Below are 21,336 nucleotides of genomic sequence, written 5' to 3'. Positions count from 1 at the left end.
CTACCTTCCCAGTTCACAAGTATTTGATATACGTCTCAAAATGCAAAAGATTTTTACATACCAGAAAATTTTGGATCTCCATAACATTCTCTTATGAGAGATGAAGAAAATTAAATAATTCATAACTCATGAATTGAATTTAAAAGAAAACAGGAATCTCTGATTCCAATTTTCCATAAACAGACATGTTTTGGGCATTCAAATTTATAACTCTGTAGTTCTCAAAAATCAAATTCATACATCAAAATCTTAAATAGTAAACCATCCTGAATAAATAACCAACAACCCACTTTTCAGTCCATAAGTGAAAAGAAATGTCAACCCAGGATCCAAAAGAAACTCCGTTCCCATTATTTGGGATGGGCATAAATCAATATTTCTGTCGACTGAAGGATTTGATACGAACATACCAAGAATGAACGATTTGATTATTCTCTCTACAGATCAAAACAGCCTATTCAAAGTTACAAGGAACTACATATAATAGCCCTATAAACGATTGTCATGTTGGGCTAAAGTTCTTATTATTACCTCTTAGAGGGCACCATTGCCTGCTGCGTTCTGCATGAATCATAAAATGGGCATATCCAGTGCTTGTAAGACATCCTTGAACTCAAAATCACGTGTTTGTCTGTTGAACCGTTCAACCAGCTTGTACCGAACATCGTTCAGATAGAAGGATTGGGTGGTCTCTAAAAGCCATTCTGCCTCCTCATCAGTGAGCTTACTTGTAAACACAATATCGCCTCGAATAAGCACCAAATCCTTGCTCTCTGCAAATTCTTTGTAATAGGACACAGTGAAGTAGGGAGCTGCTTGAGTTCCTCTTGCCTTGTAATCTTCAAGGCCAGTGAAAATGATATGCGGCGTTTGTACTGCAAAATGGATTACATATATAACTGAGTTAAGAGTTTAGATTGAACTAAAAGCATCACTGGCAGGATTGAATTATTATATTTCATTTCCCACAATCCAACATATACTTAAGATCTCGTTCTACAATAATTTTCCAGCACAACCACCGTTTTGAGTAAGCAAGAATTCAAACTATAAAACTAAAAGCCACAAAACGAGCAAAGATAAGAAAAAACAATTGTTTCATCCAGATGTAAGACCCTCTCCCGTGGGAACCCAAAGTTCATCATTGTGGACGAAAGCTGATTTCTGGATGGATTGAACGTAATTCACAAATCAGGCTTCTGGGTTGAGAGGTCGGTTTATCTTTTCTTTCTAGAGGTGTCTTATTTACCTTAGATTTTCTTTTTCCATCCAGATTTTCCTTTCCAACAATACAATAAAAGCAACAACTTGCAAATGTATGTCAAACATAAGGAGAAACGTAAAATGTTAGTAGGCAATGAAGTTGAAGGTTATTTTAAGGAAAATTTGGGTAGAAAGGGAGCAAGGAATCTTGGAGGAGTGGCGGATGTCTGGCTAACTATTATAGTTCCAACAAACAGACTCTCAACAATCCTTTGTACTTGTATGTATTGTTGCCATTTGTGGACCTTCTTTGTAAGCTTTGGTCTGTTTATAGCCGATTAATATTATTCTTAGGGTTGATATATAATATTCGTTTACCAAAATATAACTTAAGCTTTAGGGTTGAATTGCGACTTAACATGTTTGATGTTTTTTTTTAAAAGGATACGAGTCTCACTATTATTAATATTGAAAATAGAGAGACAAAGCTCAATGTACATGAGGGGTCATAACATGTTTGATATTTTAATGCAGGAGTTTCTAATTTTGCAATCCTGCAGACATTTTCTCCTTAATTAATATTGAATTCCACTGTTAAACCTTCAACAAAATTTCGAACCAGTAAGTGAGCAAGCATGTTAGAGTGTTGATATGATATTAGATTTATCATAATCCAACAGCTTAATCAAAAGGAGAAAAAGTAAATGGCCCAGACAATCAATACCTCACATCTGCATTGCAAAAGCATGGTTTTACCCGATGCATCGACCATAGATATAGTGATAGCATCAATACTCACAATGTTCTAAGAAATTCTAGTTTTCATTAACAGCTCGAGAGATTTGTTCTCATTTACTAAAAAGTTTCAATTTTATCAAGTTTGTGTACCAACTACCACCTTTATTAGACTATAGTCTACAACGAACCAAATGATGGAAGATTCATAAGAGAGTTATTCTAATTTTATAAATATTTAGTTGTTCTTAGAGTCTAGTTCTAATTTCTAATAAATAAAGAGAGAGGGAGAAAACAAAATACACATCAACGGCATCATATTATCCACCTTTCAGATAAGGAACTATTTTTTCCTTTTATATAAACGAATAATTAAAAGCCACGAGTTAAAGACCAAACCTTGAACAAACATGGTAGTATAGCCACTTCCACGCCACAAAGGAATAACAAAGTATCGGCTGCAAGAACATACTAAATTTAGAACAGCAAAATACTGGAAATAACTCGAGGAAGGATTCACAAAACGTTTGATGATTACCAATCTGCTGCTCGTTGTTCCAATAAATGATATAGTTTAGCTTTCATCGATATCCCAATATGGCCTCTTCCCAAATGATACTGGTAGAACAGAAGCCGAAAAATAATGTGAGAATCACTGCACATATTGATGAAAAGGACAGCAACAAATCATCCACGGTTTCTCAAGTTACCAATATTGATAACATTTAACCAAGGTGTGAGTTGGGAAATACGCCGAACTGAGCTAAATAAATCCTCTCTTAAAGAACTTTTAAATTAAAAAAAAAAACATTGAAGAAGACTTTTCGAAGCCATTGTCCTTGTCTTGATAAATGGATTATCCATCCAAAGTGAATATGAGGCACACTTCTGCTTCTGGGCTTTCAAAGCTACATTTACTAGTCTCTCGGTCCTAAATTTTGGAAATTTTGCAAAGACTTTGAAAATGTGGAGTATAAAAATTTATTTCATCGCAAAATGAACAGCAAGTGACTAAAAGTTTAAATTGAAAACATTGACTCGTGACTACAAACTGCAAAGGTTCCGCCGATTTTAAATTCAAACATTGCTCCGGAGTACCCACATTCATGAAACCTATCTATTCTCGCACATTAATCTCTTCTAACAAATTAGCCGATCCTAAAGACTACACAGTTCAACTTTAAAGTATTTTAGAATTTTATAAACAGAAACGAATATTGGCGCTAAAATTAAACAATTACAAAAGAAAAAGAAGAAATGTTACATCATCCCAGATGGAAGCGAGGTCCTCTGGTGACCGATCTTTCGCCCTCTCCATATCAATGATCGAATCCAACGGCTTTGGTTGCAATGGGTTGAACCCAGTAGCGAATTTTGAAGTCCGAAAGAAACCAAGCGAAGACCATTTGAGGAAATCACTAGGATTAGTTTCCTTTTGCAGTTTCCCAAGACTCGGATTAGCAAAATAAGAACGAGAAGATTGCCGAACCACTGGTGAAGAACTGGCAATAACAGTTTTCACAGAACCAGCAATGGTCCTCAATGTCTGTAACGAAGAGCTTCGCATCGCAAAAAAGGGAGGTTCAACAATCAATTGAGGGAACAATTTTTCGATCGCATCGCCCGTTCACACTTTCACCTATGAGAAAGAAGAACGACGATAGCAAACAAGTCCTTGCTTGAAAACCCAGATCACTGTTCCGAGCTTATGCCATGTAAACTCTAGGTCGAAACTGAAACTAGCAAATATGTGGAGTAGACACCTGAAGAAATTCTATCAAACAGTTTGTGTGCTGTTCGAACACCAACACCGCTTTGATATCATCGTCACGAGGGTGGCGAGAAAGAGCGGCCCGTCGACAATCGGGCGGAAAATGGTTGCCTGAAAACTTAATCCGGAGAACGCTGATTTGAGTACTAAACCCGAAACGCGCCCGGGTCAAATATTGAACCGGACCGAATCCGCCATCGGCATACGTTTAGGGTTAGCCCATGACCTCATCATATTCCGAACATTTTCATCGTTTGAATAATTGTGAAATTTTGAAGTATTTGGTTGTGAAACATTAGCTTAAGAGTGAATTTACCTAACATAAGTGGATAGCTCCACTTAACATTTTTATGTATTATCAACTATAAAATGGATGATTCAAACATTTCAATCTTTAAATTATATATACATTAAATGTTGCTCAAGGCAAGGCGCAAAGTCCATGAGTAGGTTTAGGCTCAAATAAAATTGAGAAGTAACATAAGAAAATACATATGTTCTAAAATAAAAATATTAAAGTTTTGGGTACTTAACGAACTAGTTAAACGGATAAATATATATCAACTATAAAATTTAATTGTTTGCATTTGATCTATCACTATACAATTTCTAATGTCGTAAATTATCATGAGATTGCTAGAGTTACATGTGACTTCAAATGATTGTCAAAGGAAAGACACTGTAAATTACTCCATTCAATAACCTCAACAATGAAGAATAAATATTTACAAACAAGAGTTATAATCTTACTATTGCGTGTTTAGATAAAAGCACCATAAACTACCATGAACTCACTAAAGTTTTGGATTACATACGATTGTCAAAGGAAATACATTATACATAGTCTCATTTGAAATTTTGGAAAGAGATAATCTCAAAACCAGAGCTTGAATTTTACCATGGCATAGAGCTCAAAACAAACCCAAACCAAAATTTAAATAGAAGACTTATACAATAATTGAAACAAGGAAATTAATACCACTACAACACCCCTAAGGTCAGTAATGTTGACTTAGTGTAGTATGTGTTTACAAACATTTATGATATACAGCAACGATATCAACCAACAAAACTCCTAATTGGAGACTTAAGAGTCAGTCGCATCTTAAACAGGAACCATGAAGCGAATCTAATACAATCATCCATCTACCTGGACTGCACATATTGGCACACAAACCTAGAAAATGTATTATACGAATTTATTACTGTTTGGCTTTAGTTTTGTGTTTGTTTAGTTCCCACCCTTAGAAAAATACGGTTTTATATTTGGAAAAAAGTGATCACCCCTGGTTTTCTGCATGATTAGAACTCTTTAGTACAAATTTAGGGTTTAATCTCGTGCTCAAATTTGTATGGATTAATAGACATATGTTATCACCTTTTTAAAGTATAAAAAGCAAGATAAATGTTAGTGCAACAGGTCTGTTGAAAGTGGTACATATAATAAAATTTATGTTTATAAATAATTACATAGATAATTTTCATTTATCATTGTTATCGTTGGTCTTTAATTAATTAATCACACATTTTCAATTTGATAAAAAAGAATAGAAGATATCGGAAAACGATCAGTGTATAATGTATAGATGAGAAAAATTGAAGAATACAAATAAAACATATAAAAACAAGACCGTTAATGTCAAAAGAGTTTGAAGAAAATAAAAAAGAAAAAGAAAAAATGCTATCGATTAAATGAGGAAAAAAGAAAGAAAGAAAAAGGTAGGATTGGAAAATTTTGTGGAACTCATGTAATACTATTTCTTTTTTGTTCACATTATATGTTGATTTTCATAAATGTTATTCAATTTTGTATTAATATCAATATATCTATATTTTTCAAGTACAATAATGGTGGTCATCAAACGAGATATATATATATATAAGATGCAAAAACATGAATCACAAAATTATAACACAAATTTGACTAAAGAAAACAAAAAATTAACATGCCAATCAGGTTTAGTTTCGTTATCTTTTTAAAAGCATATGATTGTGACACTCGATACATAAATATTTCCCATAAAATAGAGGTGATGGAGTGATGGGTATTGCGTAAGTTTGAGTGGTTATTTTAATGGCGGTGTTATGAAGATAAGAAAAATAGGGGGAGGGGGGCAGCCTCAATAAATGGAGCCTCAACTGCTTTTCCACATCCACTCTTCACCTAAAAATTAATGCACTATCTGCCACGAATGAGCCAGAAAATTTGGCCCAAAATTCAATCAAACACGAAAATTAAGCACATGCCATTGCCCCTATTCATTTTGGACCAACCTACTAATTAACTTAAAGAGACCATACCATCTTCAAAAACGCAATTCCTTTCTTAAATTCCCCTTCAACCAATCTCTACCTCAAAATACCAAAACTCAACATCTCATGTCATCTTCCCAAATATTAGCTTGTTCCCATTGCGCTCCATTCCCTATTTAAACAACACCCTAACTCAAGTCTCTCACTTCCACAAAAACCACTGTCCTACTACTGCTAATTCGAAGATGGCGATGAGGCTGGAGAAGCTTTCGTTGCTGATTACTCTTATGGGGTTGAGTTTTTGTCCGTCGTTGATGGAGGGGAAGAAGGAAAATAGTAATGATTTTATTGGAGAGGTTAATGTGAAGCAACTAAGGAAATTGGCATGGAAGTATAACGTGACAAGTTTATTAGTGTTTGGAGATTCAAGTGTTGATCCTGGGAATAACAATTTTCTTTCCACAACGATGAAGAGCAATTTCCCTCCTTATGGCAAGGACTTCTTTAACGCCCGTCCTACTGGCAGATTCTGTGACGGAAGACTTGCCACTGACTTTATTGGTAAATTTAGTACATGCATGTTTATATTAACGTTCTAAATGTTTATATGGAAAAAAAATGTCTATAAACACTTTGAAATTCGATCAAAACTAACCGTTAATTAATTCAATCTTTGCTTCTTATGTGTGTGTGTATTTTTCTAGTTCAACATTAATTTTGATATAACATGTGGTGTTAAATTGAACAGCTGAGGCGTTGGGATTTGGAGAGACAGTGCCAGCATTTCTTGATAGAACATTGAAGCCAATAGAGCTTTTGCATGGCGTTAGCTTTGCTTCGGCATCTTCAGGCTACGATGATCTCACCGCCAACTACTCAGTAAAATAACAAAAATTAAAACACTGTCGTTTTTTTTTTCACTGTAATACATTTTTTCAATTCACAAGTAATCTGTATTTATTGTGTGTGTGTGTATTGTTACAGAACGTGCTGTCACTTCCAAAGCAATTGGAGTATTTGATGCATTATAAGCTTCATTTAAAACGACAAGTCGGCGGTGAGAAAGCAGAGAAGATAATAAAAAACGCCATTGTTGTGATCAGTATGGGAACAAATGACTTTCTAGAAAACTACTTCTTGGAACCACTCCGGCCAAAGCAATTTAGCTTGGATCAATACCAGAATTTCTTGGTCTCTTCCATGTACCGTAATGTTCAGGTGATCACTCCTTTGCCCCTTTCTAATTTTGTTTCAAAATCTAAATACAACTTAAATTAATTAATTAGTTTATTAAGGTTAAGGACTTAGATATATATATATATATATGCATATTATGTAAATTGAAAATTAAGATCCTGTAAGATAGGTTTTAAATTAAATTTTAAATCCAGTCTTGACACAAAAGAATGGAAAGTTTGAAGATTTATAATATAAACTTTCTAAAAAGTACACCTCGTTTCATATTATTTCTTGTTTTTTTTTAAAACTAACCTCGTAAGTACTTATATTCATGTGTTTCTTATCTTAAATTACATAATTAAAATATAAATACATTTTAAAAACTGAAGTCAAATTTTGAAAACAAAAAATTGGTACACTTTTTAGTACTTTAATGATTTTAGTTTTCTGCTTTTTTTATTCTATCCTACTTTTCCAAATTCTGTTTTCACCTGTATTCTTAATCAATTTGATTTCTAAAAAAAAAAAAAAATTACTCTGTTAAGTTTTCATAACTTGGTTAGGTTTTCAAAATGTAGTTGAGAAAGTGTATAACAAAAACTTAAAAACCTATAAGTTAAAGTATAATGTGTGTATATGATTACACAATCAAAGCAGAATTTTTTTTAGATAACATAAAAATAAAAACGAAATAAGTATATATAAAACCAACTTTAATGTGCATGGTGGCTTCGCTCATGGAGTTTGAAAACAATGAGGACATCAAGATCCTCTGCGAGGGATTATAAGTATATAGAATTAATTAGTATATAGATTTAAATGTAACACTGACATAATCGTATATGTTGGGGCTGGGTTTTAGGTGATGCATAGGTTGGGAGTAAGAAGGTTAGTAGTTGTGGGAGTACCGCCATTGGGATGCATGCCAGTTGTGAGAACAATAACCAATCAGAATACGACATGTTCCGAAGTCTTCAACCAAGCTGCCTACGCATTCAATGCAAAGATGAAGCTGAAACTGGCAGGCATTAAGGCCAGCTTGGGTATGCTCACCAGCTTTGTCGATGCTTATGCCATCGTCCAAGCCGCTGTCCACAACCCCACCGCCTACGGTACAACTCTCAAATTTTCTCTATCCCACCTCTCATAACATAACACGACCAAACTCATCATCTATAGTACATGTTATAATACATGAGCATGTAATAAAATGATTTTTAATAACATTTTTTAAGACTAAATTACTAAGTGACAATTTAACATCTGGTGCAGAAAAAGGCTGCACAATAAATGACTGCAAACTAGCTGAACTCAAGTTTGAATATGTTATCTAATCTTTTGAATATGGTTTCAGTATGGAGACTTGTCTTTACGCAAACTAATTGTATATGTTATAATATATTGAATCTATGATCCAGTACTCTAGATGATTTAGTTCGTTATTTATGTGTTTGACCCTAGATTTATATAAATTTGTTTGATATCGCTGGTTTATAATAATGTTGTTTGGTGGGGATATATAGGTTTAAGAGAGACAGCAAAGGGGTGTTGCGGGACGGGATTGGTTGAGTATGGGGAGACATGCAAGGGCTCACCCACCTGCTCCGACCCTGAAAACTATCTGTTTTGGGATGCTGTTCATCCTTCCGAAAAGATGTACAAAATCTTAGCCGCCCAAGCCATTCGATCTGTTCAACAGAACATTTTATCCTAGTTAATTTTCCTTCTTTTTTCTTTTACAGATTTGCTTTTTTATTTTCTTTGAATACAAATTAATTCCCAGCGGTAAACAATTTATTCACATCTATCGTATAATTTTCATTTTAATTAACTATATGACAGAGATGAATGAGTTATTGAAATATGATTTAATTCTTTCTCTTCCGTGTTTTTTTCCTCAAAATAACAGCACGCTTACATAGCATAATAATAGATGTCAGTGTATTATTTAATCGTAGCATTGAAGCTGTATCAGTAGTTTATAACATATTGTTTACAATGATTCGAAAACGTCACATACTTGAATCATTATAAGTGGATAATGAACTATAAAATTAATAAAGATTAAAATTAAGTTCATAAATAATAACAAGAGTATGAGTTCGTTAATAGATACATTTGGTATAACCATGTATCTATCAATTGTATAAATAACTCAGTTAAATTACCACATCTTCGACTGATATATAATATAAAACATATGAGTTAACCAATACATCAAAAGTATAAAACTATTAGATATATTATCGAGGTACAACTTATGCAAAAATGAAAACAAAAATTGGAACTACAAAAATCAAAAACCAATTTTTTTAATGATATAATTGTAAATTTAAAAAAACGATGGTAAATCTACAACTAAACTGTTGCGACAATTAATGCGTTAAGTTGGATTTTTTGTGGTCTTCGAAATGAAGGGTAGGAATGCTTTTAATATTTCACACCATTCTATCATTTTAATACATAGAAAATATCCGACAATAACCTTTATTGGAACCATTTCAAAATTTAAGAGTTCAGAATTTTAAAATATCATCTACTTTTCATGGGTATTTTTTGTACAATCTACAAAGTGAGTGTATCATGATATATATATTTAATTAGGGTTTGTTATATTAGATTACAGCATCGACGATTGGACGGGTAGCGAGGAATAAATTGTAATAGGCCTTCTGGGTTGGATGAATGGAATCCCAAAATACGTATTTAGAAGCATCAGGACACGTCTCGGTTTTGGTATTGCATAAGAACCCAGCTTCCACGTATCCACTCCCGCAGCATCCATTTCCAACTTCTTCAAACCCTATCCCACATCAAACATTTTTATCACATATATTTACTACATTCCCAAGTTCCCCTCTATAGTATGTATCTACCATAGATATTTATCACCCTAGTATTAGACACCGATATTTTTTATCTGAATCTGTTGCAATTATTGTGGATGAAAAAGTAAAAGATACAGAATTGAATTATGACCCAGAGATGTTCAGGTTTCAATCATCGTATATATTCAGTAATCAATTGTACGAAAGAAAAGTAATGGTAGATAGGGTTGATTATTGGCTCACCATATTTGTTAAAGCCGGCGATCATGTCGGAAAGTGGGCCATAAGAGTCAACGTAGTAAAATTTAGCACCGGATTCGGCTAACTTTGACTGCATAGACTGCAACTCTTTTTGAAGGATTTGATTGAAGGTTCTTGCCGCGGAGGAATAAGCCTCCACGCAACCCCGTCGTCGGACCAACGTGTCGTCGGAATTCAACGTGATGACCGCCGGCAAGCACCCCATTGGCGGCAGCCCAACCACCGCAATTTTCCTTCCACCTTCCGCCCATAACCCCTATAAATATTCCAGTCCCCAAAAGCCCATCCCCTCAGTTATTACTACATATATATATTGTTTAATGAAAAGCTGCCAAGGCCGACAACACACAGGTCTTTAAATTTCTTTTACAAGAAATCGTAAAATTTTCACATTAAACTCAAAATCAATATTTTAATTTATTTTACTACTTATAAAATGTCCTTTTTTTTTTTACTATTATTTTGAAAAAAAAAAAACAGGTCTAGAAATGTAAGAGATTGAATTATTAGAACAGGGAAAGTATATATTTAATGGTTGTGGTTTGGCTTTTTTTCTATTTTGTTTTGAAATAAAATCTGACATTTTAAGTTCGATTAAATATAGTATACTTATGGATTTTTTCCCCTAAATAATCCCTATCAATTTTTAGCATTGTTGCTTATTAATTATTTTTAAAAATATAACTTGTAATTATTTAGTAAAAAATGAAAGTATAAAATCTTTAGAAATTGGATAAATGGCAAGTAATTGTAAAATTGTAACTTTTAGAAACTTATAGGTAGATAAACTTAAACCAAACTCAAAACTTGATAAAACTATAGCATTTTGAAATTGAATGAATAGAAATTATATCCAAAATCTAGGAATCAAAATGTATTTTTCCTAAAAAAATACTTTAACAATGATATATATTGACACACATATACTTTTTTTGAAGTTCAAATTGTACTAAAAAAATGTGTGATTACACGTTAACGACAACTAGTCTTTATGTATATGTAATTATCTATGTGCTTTCCTTCTCAACTTTCACTATTCACATAAAAATATTAAAATATTATAGAAGAAAAGAACAAAATTTGTCCTACAGCAATTTATGATTAGAAATTTTGGTGGATATAGGTCGTATGAGATGCACTAAATATTTTTTTGTTGTACCACAAACTGGATAGTCTAAACAAATATGGTTAGTTATATGGTTGGTTCATCCAAATGCACAAAATAGAATGACTTGTGATAATTAGGTGTATGAAAATGGTACGTAAAAGTTTTTCATTCTAAAAGGGTAGGTTTTATATTCCAAATCAAACACAATCTCTCAAATGGGACGAAAGAAAACGGGCTTATCTTGTTGTTGCAAGCGGGGGGTGATGAATTATGAAGATAGATGCCCGCTCTACTTTAATTTTTCCCCACCTTTAGATACACTTTTTTTTTTTTTTTGTTGCGAATGCATGTGATGTATTTTCAGTACATTAATATTTTGGTGAGGTCCTACTTATTTATTAAAAGAGAGAAATAAATTAACCTGAAGGAAGTGGATGAGAAGTTGAAGAATGAAGTGCTGGTAAGAAGAAACAGTGTAACTTTTGCGTCGAAATGGAAGAAGAAAATAGTTGACAACAAAGTCATTTGTTCCTGCACTGATTACATATACTGCCTTCTTCATGTGTGCTTCCGTTCTGTTTTTCCCAATCCCCGACTCTACCCGTTTCTTGTATTCTTTCAGTAATTCCAATTGAGAGCTCATTGAAATTACGTTCTGCCAAAAGAAAAAAAAAAAAAAAAAAGAACAATGAGGTTTAATATATATTTCCCTTATAATTAATTACCAAGTAATATTTTTGTTTTTTAATAGTCTAATTATCACGTGACTATATTTCATTGCGTACACAAGTTATGATGCATAGGGAATATGGATGCATCTAGCTTAGTGGAAACCCAAGTTTTTGAAAACAATCAATTTCAATTAATAACACAGTGAAAAAGAGACTTAAAAATATCAGTAAAAAGTAATAAATTTGACAGGTGATGAATCGTGATTGAGTTGAAAATAGGTGCAGTAAGTATTTTTCAAATTGAATTCCTCCCTCTTACTTTTGAGAAAGATGTTTGTTCCAAATTATAGCTCCATTGCATTTTCATTATAATAACCCAAAAATGAACTTATTCTTTTGTATCTGTAGAATACTATATATTATCGTGGAAAATTGAAAAAAAGAGGCTGGTGAAAGAAGAAATTACGCTAATGGTAGAAGTAAGTGGGTCGAATCCAGAACCAGCAGAAGCAAAACTGACACCACTCAATAGCTCCTTCATCTCAAGATTTGGGTCTAAATATGGAGGAACGTACTCCTTGATGCCCGCATATGAAGCTGCTCAAACAAAACAATAACACATCACAGAATTAATTAAAATTAAAACAATCTTTGTCAGTTTGTCCTTACCTTTTACCATATGGTAACTACTTCTATTTTTGTAAAAGAAAAAAGCATTATACCTTCAATAATCATTTGGCTTTTAGTTTTAAAAATTTGGCTTTTGTTTTTGAATGAAAAAGTAGAAAAGAAGCGAAGAAATTTGGATATATTTTAAAATGTGGTAGAATTAAAATTACCAATATAGTCAGTGGTGAGGCGGCCGTTGGTGAACCTTCCGGTGGGTTGGTGGTTGAAAAAATCCCTTCCATAAGGAGGAAAGTTGCTCCGAAACAGAGTAGGAATGTAGTTGTTATTACCAGGGTCAACCGTGGAGTCTCCAAAAACTAAAATAGTATTGGACGATGACGACGAGGAATGTTGATCATGCTCTGTTGACAAGGGGCGACCATGGGAAATGAAGAACAGTAGAACTATTACGACGGAAAAAAAACCCAGAAGGTTAAGTGTCTTAGATGACAACGACGACGACATATTTTACGTGTGTGGGAAGGTGATCAGGAATTGGAAATAACAAAAGAGAGAGTAATGAATGTTGAGCTGTGTGTTAGATTTTAATGTTAACTGTGATGGTTTGGTTTGATAATTTATAGTACCTCAGTACTCATCCATCAGAATCTGCTGTCTTTTTTATCCCAATTAATTGGAATGGTAGTAATTGATTATTGATAATATGATCCTTAGAGCTGTCATGGGGTGGACATGGCTTACTTTCTTCTGTTCTTCATAAATAATTATTAGGCTCTCTCTCTCTCTCTCTCTCTAAAAGAAGAAAGAAAAAAAAACTAATTTTTAGCCCGGATTTTCTTCTTCTTTTTTAACTTCAATCAGGGGAAGTAAGAATTTTAATTGATATTATTTTTAGGATAAATTACAAAACTCTCAGTTTAAGTATTATGCATGATTGATAGTTGTGTACTAATTGTGTACAAAATGGATTCACAAATGGAAAAAATTGAGTCCTCAAGCAGTTACAAATTGTTACGATTTCTATGATTAAAAAAGTTTGAATGTAGTCTTTGCATAATTTATTTATTTTTTGGTCAAAATCACATAAAATTATAGAAATTTAGAACTCTATACGGGAAATTACATCTTATTTTAAATTTTCTCATGTATAAATTTTGGGAATGAAACATGTCATAATCATTTTTTTTATCCACTCTCTCACCTATGTTTTAGAAATTAATCAAGCCAAATTTTAAAAATTAAAAAAAAAAGATTTATTTATTGATTGATTTATTTAAATCTGACCAAGAATTCAAGCATTTCTTCACAAAATTTGTTATCTAAAGATGTGTAGTATATCAATATTTCTATAATTTTGATAATTTTGTTTCCAATTTAAAAAAGTATAAGTTATCTTAGGTTAAGATATTTTTTTTAAAATATTGGGTGTTGGTTGAGAATTGAATGCCAAATTATAATACTTTGTTCTCTTAAAATACTATATTATTAATTATTGTATTCCCATGCTTCTATTTTTAAATTAATAAAAAAAAGTTTGGTTCGATCAATACAACACCCAATATAAAAAATATAAAAAAATCTTTTGGGTAACCACACAGACCATAGGATAGAGCTTTTCTGAGTTCCTGACCTAAGCTTAGGTCCTCCAATATCAAAATGGAATTAGTTATTGATAATTAAGCCAAATTTGGTTATAACTAACCAAAATTGGAAGGTTAAATTTTAATAAAGTCATACTCTCGTTTATATAACAATATTTTAAAAATAATTTTTTTTACAAATATAACAAAATTATAAAATTGGATAGATTTTATTATATTTAAAAAATTTAAAACGATGAACCTCAATTCTAATCTTTTGAATCTAAATTTATATATATATAACTATTCTAACTTTTAATAGTTATAATGCATACTTGAATTCACGGTCAACTTTCAATGTTTCCTTTATAAAAATAAAAAACAATAATAATAAATAGAGAGATATTTTCAAATAAATTACAAATATAACAAAGTTTGACTATCCATAAGTAATACACTTTTAACTAAAAATCTATTTTTATTGATAAATTATAAAGTTTTGTTATATATGTAAATATTTTTCTAATTGGTTTTACCATTCAAAATACACTTTTAGACTTAAAACAAGTTAGTTGACAATCATAATTAATAATGAATGGTGCATTGCAAGTCATATTCGTGAATTAAATTGGACAATAATGGCATATGGTATCCATACTTTGCTGGGTAACATTCCATAGTTTCATTACCCTCCTAAAGAAAGAAAAAGTAGAATGGACACGTTCCACCACATGCAACTTTTTTACAATAATTATACATGAAGGTTGAACACATGATTATCAGGCTCGTTTTTCTAATTAAGCTTACAAACACTATTACCATTTATTGTTAGTTTCTATTTTTTTTGTTGCATACATATTAAAAGTGAACCAAATTTAAAAACTAAAAACGTAATAAATTTGCTTGAGTTGACCTAAAATTTTGATAGATGGAAAACTATCCAAAAAGAAATGATGGGGAAACAATTTTTTTAAAATAAGGAATGATAAAAATCAAATTATTATTATTTAAAACAAAAGCTTTATAGTCTTAAATATATACCTTAATCAATTAAAGCCGCCTTAAAATTGACGGGTTTGGTTTGAGGCATTTTTATATATAATTACAAATATAATAATTAAATTTAGAATAGTTAAGTGTATAGTAAAATTTATAAACATAATAGAATCGGTTGAAGTCTATTTATCACGAATAAATTTTGCTATATTTTTTATTTTTTAAAGTTTTGTTGTATAGTTAATTATGATTGGTTCGATTATTGGGTCATTTCCCTAGCATATTTAGATTGGGCCATAAGAAGCATGTAAAGCAATGGTGTTGAAGCCCGAAGAGGCCAACAATTCCCTTTAAAATTCAACGCGGCGTGGAATGGAATGTATGTATGGGTTCAGTTCACCAGAACACAAATGTGAAAGTCAACCCGTTCGTCCACCAGAAGAAGAAGTGTTCTAATTTGTTGTGCAAATTACATAACTTCTCTTCGTTTCTTTAATCGTGCATTGAATTCACAACTCAACGTTCCATTTCTTTATTATATGTTCTTCTTCTTCTTCTTCTTCTTTTGATGCCTTCACCTCCAAGAAATTTGTTTCACAACGCACCCAATTTCACGTTTTCATTAATGTCAAAAGTTACCAACATTTCTCTTTCTATAATAAGCAGAAGCAGAGTATCGGAGGTTGAACCATCCACCTCTATGCATAATATTTATTTACAATATTTCACTTAAATGTAAGATACGAAAATGAAATCCAAAGTGCATAAGAACACAATAATACAGATATTTCCAATTTGTATTCAATGTAATAGTAATGTTATTAATGAGAGCTACGGATGTTAATACACAAAGTTGGAAAGACAGAGCTGTGATATATAAACAATATATAGGTTTCATGTTCTTCAACAGGAGCATCAAAGCAACTGATTACATTACTTGTAACACAACAACAGATTTTGATGCGCAGCAATTTTGTGTTGTGTAATTGAAAATTATAAGGAACACGTCTTCCAAATTTTAAATTCTGTGAAAAAGGAATGTCTGAGTCTGAAAGGGGTTTTTCTTTTTCTTTGCATTTTTTGTTTTAGAAACTGTACCTTCGAGTTTCAGAATCCCAATGATAATGTCAACTCGCTTATTCCTTTGTTACGATATGGCAAACAAGAGTGTATGTTAATTTTAAAAAACAAACACCTTCCTATTTCAAATGCTCCTCTTTTTCAAAGCTACATAAAGCATTTAAACTCTCTTCCAAATTCAGCTACCTAAAGGGAAAGGTCAAAACCAAATCTCTACACCGACTCTTGTTTAAACTTGAGCAACTATTTTTTTTTCCTTTCTAGATGGATTGAAGTATTCAATTATGAGAATCTTCAATCATACACACTGTATCCAGCTTATTTTGCTGGGTTGCTTCTCTGTTTTATGATGAGCTGAATCTTGAGTTCCAGAAGGGATTTTTCAATTGTATAATGCGATGGTACAAAAAATTTAAATGGATAAAACCTAATTCAATGATTAGATTTAAACCACAGAAGTCAAATGGAGGAGCTTTAGAATAATCAAGAACCCCAGATTACTTCTCCATTAATTTAGGTGATTAGTGGATTGAAGGGCAAGTTTCCTTTTGTGTTTGTGATGGAATGGAGTGAGATTGCACATATGCTGAGCTGTATCAGTTTCACATGGATTAGGCTTTTTTATTTATATATATATAGCTCAATTACCAATGGCTTCATCTTCTTCTCTTACTTCATTAATTCATGTGGGAATTAATGGCTATCCAACAGGATCAATCTGAAGCAATCTTGGAGAATGTTTGGGCAAATTATATTGGTGAAAAGGGATTGGATGGGAATGGAGCAACAAAAAGTGTTTCGGGATCAAACAAAACTTGGACAGAGCTACCAAGTCTTTGTTATAGAAATGGATCCATGGAGGTTCTTGAAAGGCTACCAAGTCTTGGAAGATGGGTATCCATGGGAGCTGAAGCATGGGAGGAGCTTCTTGATGGGATTGTTCCTATTAACAATACAGAGCAATCTGTTCATGAGGATTTGAAGAACACCCCAACTAGTCATTCTGGTTTCGATGTTAATACAAGAAGGGCGGAAAAGGTAGTACCGACAAAACACTACCGTGGTGTAAGGAGACGACCATGGGGGAAATATGCCGCGGAAATTCGAGATTCGTCGAGGAAGGGTGCTCGAGTTTGGCTTGGGACATTCAACACAGCAGAAGAAGCTGCACTGGCTTATGACAAAGCTGCACTGAGAATTAGAGGTCCAAAGGCACATCTTAATTTCCCTATTGAGACTGTTACTGAGGCTATGGGAATCCACTTGTCAACAAGGAATGATCATTTGAATAATCTCATGCCTTCTTCTTTTCAAGGGCATGACTCTAGCAGCCATGGAGATTCGTCAATCACGGGTAAACGATCAACACGGGAATGGGAAGACAATTTCGATTTCAACATCATGGAGTTTGAACAGCCAATGTTGAAGAGAAAGACCAGCATCAATAACATGTTCTATAACGATTTCGACGTGTTTGAGTTTCAAGACTTGGGGAGTGGTTATTTAGATAACTTGTTGTCTTCTTTATGATATATGATATTGTCCAAAAACTTCAACATATGGGATTGGTAACGGCAAGGTTTTGTCACTAAAGAAACCAGCAGAGAAGGAAACAAAAGAAACAAAATCCCTCAGAAAACATATATCAATTTGTGATTCATTATTGTCGTTATGACAACCATCATTCACTTTTAATCTAATATGGTTGATTGAATTCATTCTTCCGAAACCACAACACCATAAATTCCAATCTAATTTGTGTCTACTTGTGTTCTATTTCCCAAAGCATAATTAACAATCAAAGCGTCAAATATATATACACATAAAGAGAGGGAGAGAGAAAAAAGAAAACCAAACAATAATGGATGGCAATTAGCAAGTAACATAACAAATTTTAGCCAATTCTATTCAGGGGCTTTGCAATCTGATTCTGTTCTTGAAGTCGCCAAAGAAATGGTGCTAGAGCTACTACCACAAGGTTCAACGTTAGGCTTCCTCTTCGACGGTGGGGAAGTCGTAGTCGTTTTCGCCGCCGCCGCCGCCGCCACCACCTCCGGGGGGAAATTGAGAAGGGCTTTAGAGCCTCTCATTGTGAAAGCGGCAGTATCATAAGCCAAAGCAGCCTCCTCGGCGGTGGCGAAGGTGCCAAGCCAGACGCGAGCACCGTGTCGGGTGGAGTCACGTATCTCGGCAGCGTATTTACCCCAGGGGCGCTGGCGGACCCCTCTGTAATGCTTCTTGGCAATGGTCCGAGCGGGGGGATTGAGGCGGTGTGAGGCGTTGGCGTTGGCGTTGGCGTTGGCGTTGGGTTGGTCGTCGGCGGCGGGAAGGGTAGAGTGGGAAGACATGGGGGAGTTTAGAACTTGGTAAATGACCATATCCTCGGAATCGTTCTCATTAAAAGGCAAATCGGACTGAGCGTTGGAGCCTAAAACCATGGCTTTTTGGAGGCTATTTGATTTCAAGCCTAAAACACATAAACACACAAAACACAATTTGGGTTCAAAAGTAAAGCCCACTTGCCTTTCTTTGGCCTTTGTTTTACCAATTTTATTCCTTTTCTTTTCACAACAATTCCAACCTCAATCCATTTTGAGTTTACCTTTCCAAATTGGCTGCTTTTTCTACTTAATTCACTCCCTTTTTTGCCCTTAATCTTTCATCTTTCATTCATCATTTTTCATTATGACACTCTCTTAAACTCCTAATTAATAGAAATTAGATGTAAATATTTTTATTGGAAACCATATAAAAACAAAAACAAAATATTTTATATTAGAAAATAAAGATATTAGCCTTGTTTAAAAAATTGATTTAAACTATAACTAAATTAATGAAAACCTAAAATATGTGTTATTGTTTTGAATTTGGACGTTGGGCAATTTCGGAAATTCACACGAAATAGTTTGACGACCGGAACAAGGAGTGGCAAGAGAACACGTCTCTTCAGCCAGCGATTACGTCTACAACGATTTTTCTTTTTCTTTTTCTTGTTCTTTTCTTCTCTCTTTAATTTATATCTTCCACTATATGTTATGTATATAGTTTCTTGCAAAAAAAAAATATCTTACAGGATATGATTTATGAAATAATAAGGTGTATTGTATTCCAACGGAAATAATTTCTCCAAAATCAAGTACCAAAGTTTTAAAATTAGAGGGAAATTCTAATTAATATTTGGATTAATTAAATTTAAAATTATTCAGTCATTCCATCCGTTCGACTCATTCCACCATTTCAACCCGTTCTTCAGTATTGATTAATAAATTAAAAATTAGATAAAGTAAGTAAATCAACCACACTACCAAGAATCCTAAACTTTCATCAACAAATAAAATGTATATGGATTTTGTCCTAAGACCATTATTGCACGTGCTTTGACCTAATTCGTAACTCACCACTTTTCTAATATACAATCACAAAAAGTATATTGTTCAAAATATTATTGCAAATACAAATATACAATCACAAAATGTATTGTTCCAAATATTGCAAAGTAACATAAATCTCATTTTACGTGAGGGTTGTGATCCTAAGCAAAATTCAAAGTTTATGAATTGACCCAAGTTTAAGAAAAATCGAGATTCTAGAAAGTAATAGGGAAATATGTGATTCCCAAAAGAAAAATGTCATAATCTCAAATTCCAGATCAATAAGTATATACCAATCAAAAAATAATTGAATTGTACTTGGATTGATACCCTATAATTTTGAAGTTGCAAACTACCTTCACACCATTACGCATAACCTCAAACCAATGTTAGAACAAAGACATAGTAAATAACCTTATTCAATAACCCTAAGGAAAGAGAGTAAGTAATACCATAAGAGATTCCATATAATGTTACGTATCCTTTCTGTGTTTAGTTGAAATATATGCACTCAAACTTTGATGAACTAAAATAAGGGATGATTAAGGACATAAGAGACTCAACAACTAAAGACGTTAAAAAAGTCTTAAGGTCAAAATTTTAACTCGTTGAATTAAAAAGTAAATTTATATGAAGTACTTAAACTAACAACCAATACGACTATATTAATTATTTTGATGATGAAAAGGGATGAAAGTAAGAATTGTTAGAATAATAAAAGAAGATGGTAAAACATGGTAGGCTTGATGATGCAACAAAACAACAAAAAATGGTGTTTTGGGGGATTGGTGAAACTGATTAATAAAGAAAGCAAAGAACTTGTAGATTATTTTATTTTATTTGAAGGAAAAAAAAAAAGGAGAAGATGGCTTTAGGGAAGTGGAACAATGGATGTAAATAGATGCAAAAAGTGAGTGTCCTTTTGGCAATAATGAACACCTCCTAATTCTAAAGCATATGATATATGCATGATTGTGATTCACAACAAAATTAAAATTAAGGGACATGGACACAGGGCTTAGGTAGCTGTTCATCATTTCATTCAACACAATCAATAATTAAGAATCATAACTCAAAAAAAAAAAAAAAAGTGCCTAAAAAGGGATAATAGTATTATTATGAAAAAAACAGTAACGAACATGTTTAATAATTAATCAATCACCATTTTTATTTCCCTTAACTCATTGATTTTGTAGTTGTAACCTGTTATGACCACTTTGGCTTGAAACATTTCAACTGAGAAAAGAAGTATGATTTCTGGTCTATTTGATTTAATGGAATGGTGGAGTTCACTTATTTTATTTTACTTTAGGTGCTCTCTTAAATTGGTTTTTTGAGTGTCCATGAAAAGAAGGGAAATAGACTTGTGGATCTTTGGGAAAATTGAAAAGTAAAGTTGAAAGCTAAAATTAATTAAGCTTTGTTAATTTGTGGTTAAAACGTGGAGGGAGGAGGCCGTTGTGAAAAACGAGTTCAACAACAAATGCAACTCTCTCCTTTTTCTCAAGAAAAATGTTTTATTGGATTGATTCATTACTAACTTCTTTTAATTATTCTTTCTACTACTTCAACTATTTACACTTCAATGATGATCTTGTATATGTTTCACATCTTATAATACATACCCAAATAATTAAATTGAAACAAAAAAGCATTGCAAACTTATGATC

General features: G+C 32.8%; 5 protein-coding genes across 5 annotated transcripts; 2 read left to right on the top strand and 3 right to left on the bottom strand.

Moving 5' to 3' along the window:
- Positions 1-133: 133 nt before the first annotated feature.
- Positions 134-3,876, bottom strand: LOC101220963 (ATP synthase mitochondrial F1 complex assembly factor 1). Its single transcript, XM_004134889.3, has 4 exons — positions 3,203-3,876; positions 2,477-2,556; positions 2,338-2,396; positions 134-875 (listed from the first exon to the last, which is right to left on the bottom strand). Exons 1-4 carry the CDS (start codon positions 3,503-3,505, stop codon positions 571-573), a joined length of 747 nt encoding a protein of 248 aa, XP_004134937.1. The 5' UTR covers positions 3,506-3,876; the 3' UTR covers positions 134-570.
- Positions 3,877-6,016: 2,140 nt separating this feature from the next.
- On the top strand, positions 6,017-9,018 carry LOC101221196 (GDSL esterase/lipase At5g45950). The gene is made up of 5 exons (XM_004134890.3): positions 6,017-6,523; positions 6,711-6,841; positions 6,947-7,180; positions 8,004-8,253; positions 8,665-9,018. Exons 1-5 carry the CDS (start codon positions 6,208-6,210, stop codon positions 8,853-8,855), a joined length of 1,122 nt encoding a protein of 373 aa, XP_004134938.1. The 5' UTR covers positions 6,017-6,207; the 3' UTR covers positions 8,856-9,018.
- A 523-nt stretch (positions 9,019-9,541) lies between these two features.
- LOC101221432 (GDSL esterase/lipase At5g45960) lies at positions 9,542-13,235 on the bottom strand. The gene is made up of 5 exons (XM_004134891.3): positions 12,849-13,235; positions 12,476-12,606; positions 11,760-11,993; positions 10,213-10,486; positions 9,542-9,944 (listed from the first exon to the last, which is right to left on the bottom strand). The coding sequence occupies exons 1-5, from the start codon at positions 13,141-13,143 to the stop codon at positions 9,757-9,759; spliced, it is 1,122 nt and encodes a 373-aa protein (XP_004134939.3). The 5' UTR covers positions 13,144-13,235; the 3' UTR covers positions 9,542-9,756.
- Positions 13,236-16,154: 2,919 nt separating this feature from the next.
- Positions 16,155-18,009, top strand: LOC101221673 (ethylene-response factor C3). The gene has a single exon (XM_004134892.3). The coding sequence runs from the start codon at positions 16,980-16,982 to the stop codon at positions 17,823-17,825; it is 846 nt and encodes a 281-aa protein (XP_004134940.2). The 5' UTR covers positions 16,155-16,979; the 3' UTR covers positions 17,826-18,009.
- A 28-nt stretch (positions 18,010-18,037) lies between these two features.
- LOC101221901 (pathogenesis-related genes transcriptional activator PTI5) lies at positions 18,038-18,832 on the bottom strand. Its single transcript, XM_004134893.3, has one exon. The coding sequence runs from the start codon at positions 18,731-18,733 to the stop codon at positions 18,200-18,202; it is 534 nt and encodes a 177-aa protein (XP_004134941.2). The 5' UTR covers positions 18,734-18,832; the 3' UTR covers positions 18,038-18,199.
- Positions 18,833-21,336: the final 2,504 nt, after the last annotated feature.

The sequence above is a fragment of the Cucumis sativus genome, chromosome 6 (assembly GCF_000004075.3).
Source record: "Cucumis sativus cultivar 9930 chromosome 6, Cucumber_9930_V3, whole genome shotgun sequence".
Lineage (NCBI taxonomy): Eukaryota > Viridiplantae > Streptophyta > Magnoliopsida > Cucurbitales > Cucurbitaceae > Cucumis > Cucumis sativus.
This window is presented reverse-complemented; position numbering and strand designations above follow the sequence as displayed.

Excerpts from the sequence above, each read along its gene's own strand:
- LOC101221196 (XM_004134890.3), top strand. The coding sequence starts at position 6,208 with ATGGCGATGAGGCTGGAGAAGCTTTCGTTGCTGATTACTCTTATGGGG. Across the intron at positions 6,842-6,946 it reads ATCTCACCGCCAACTACTCA|AACGTGCTGTCACTTCCAAA; the intron begins GTAAAATAACAA and ends GTATTGTTACAG. Across the intron at positions 7,181-8,003 it reads CCATGTACCGTAATGTTCAG|GTGATGCATAGGTTGGGAGT; the intron begins GTGATCACTCCT and ends GCTGGGTTTTAG.
- LOC101221673 (XM_004134892.3), top strand. The coding sequence starts at position 16,980 with ATGTGGGAATTAATGGCTATCCAACAGGATCAATCTGAAGCAATCTTG.
- LOC101220963 (XM_004134889.3), bottom strand. The coding sequence starts at position 3,505 with ATGCGAAGCTCTTCGTTACAGACATTGAGGACCATTGCTGGTTCTGTG. Across the intron at positions 2,397-2,476 it reads GAACAACGAGCAGCAGATTG|CCGATACTTTGTTATTCCTT; the intron begins GTAATCATCAAA and ends ATGTTCTTGCAG. Across the intron at positions 876-2,337 it reads TACTACCATGTTTGTTCAAG|TACAAACGCCGCATATCATT; the intron begins GTTTGGTCTTTA and ends TCCATTTTGCAG.
- LOC101221901 (XM_004134893.3), bottom strand. The coding sequence starts at position 18,733 with ATGGTTTTAGGCTCCAACGCTCAGTCCGATTTGCCTTTTAATGAGAAC.
- LOC101221432 (XM_004134891.3), bottom strand. The coding sequence starts at position 13,143 with ATGTCGTCGTCGTTGTCATCTAAGACACTTAACCTTCTGGGTTTTTTT. Across the intron at positions 12,607-12,848 it reads CCTCACCACTGACTATATTG|CTTCATATGCGGGCATCAAG; the intron begins GTAATTTTAATT and ends TTGTTTGAGCAG. Across the intron at positions 11,994-12,475 it reads CACTTACTTCTACCATTAGC|AACGTAATTTCAATGAGCTC; the intron begins GTAATTTCTTCT and ends TTCTTTTGGCAG.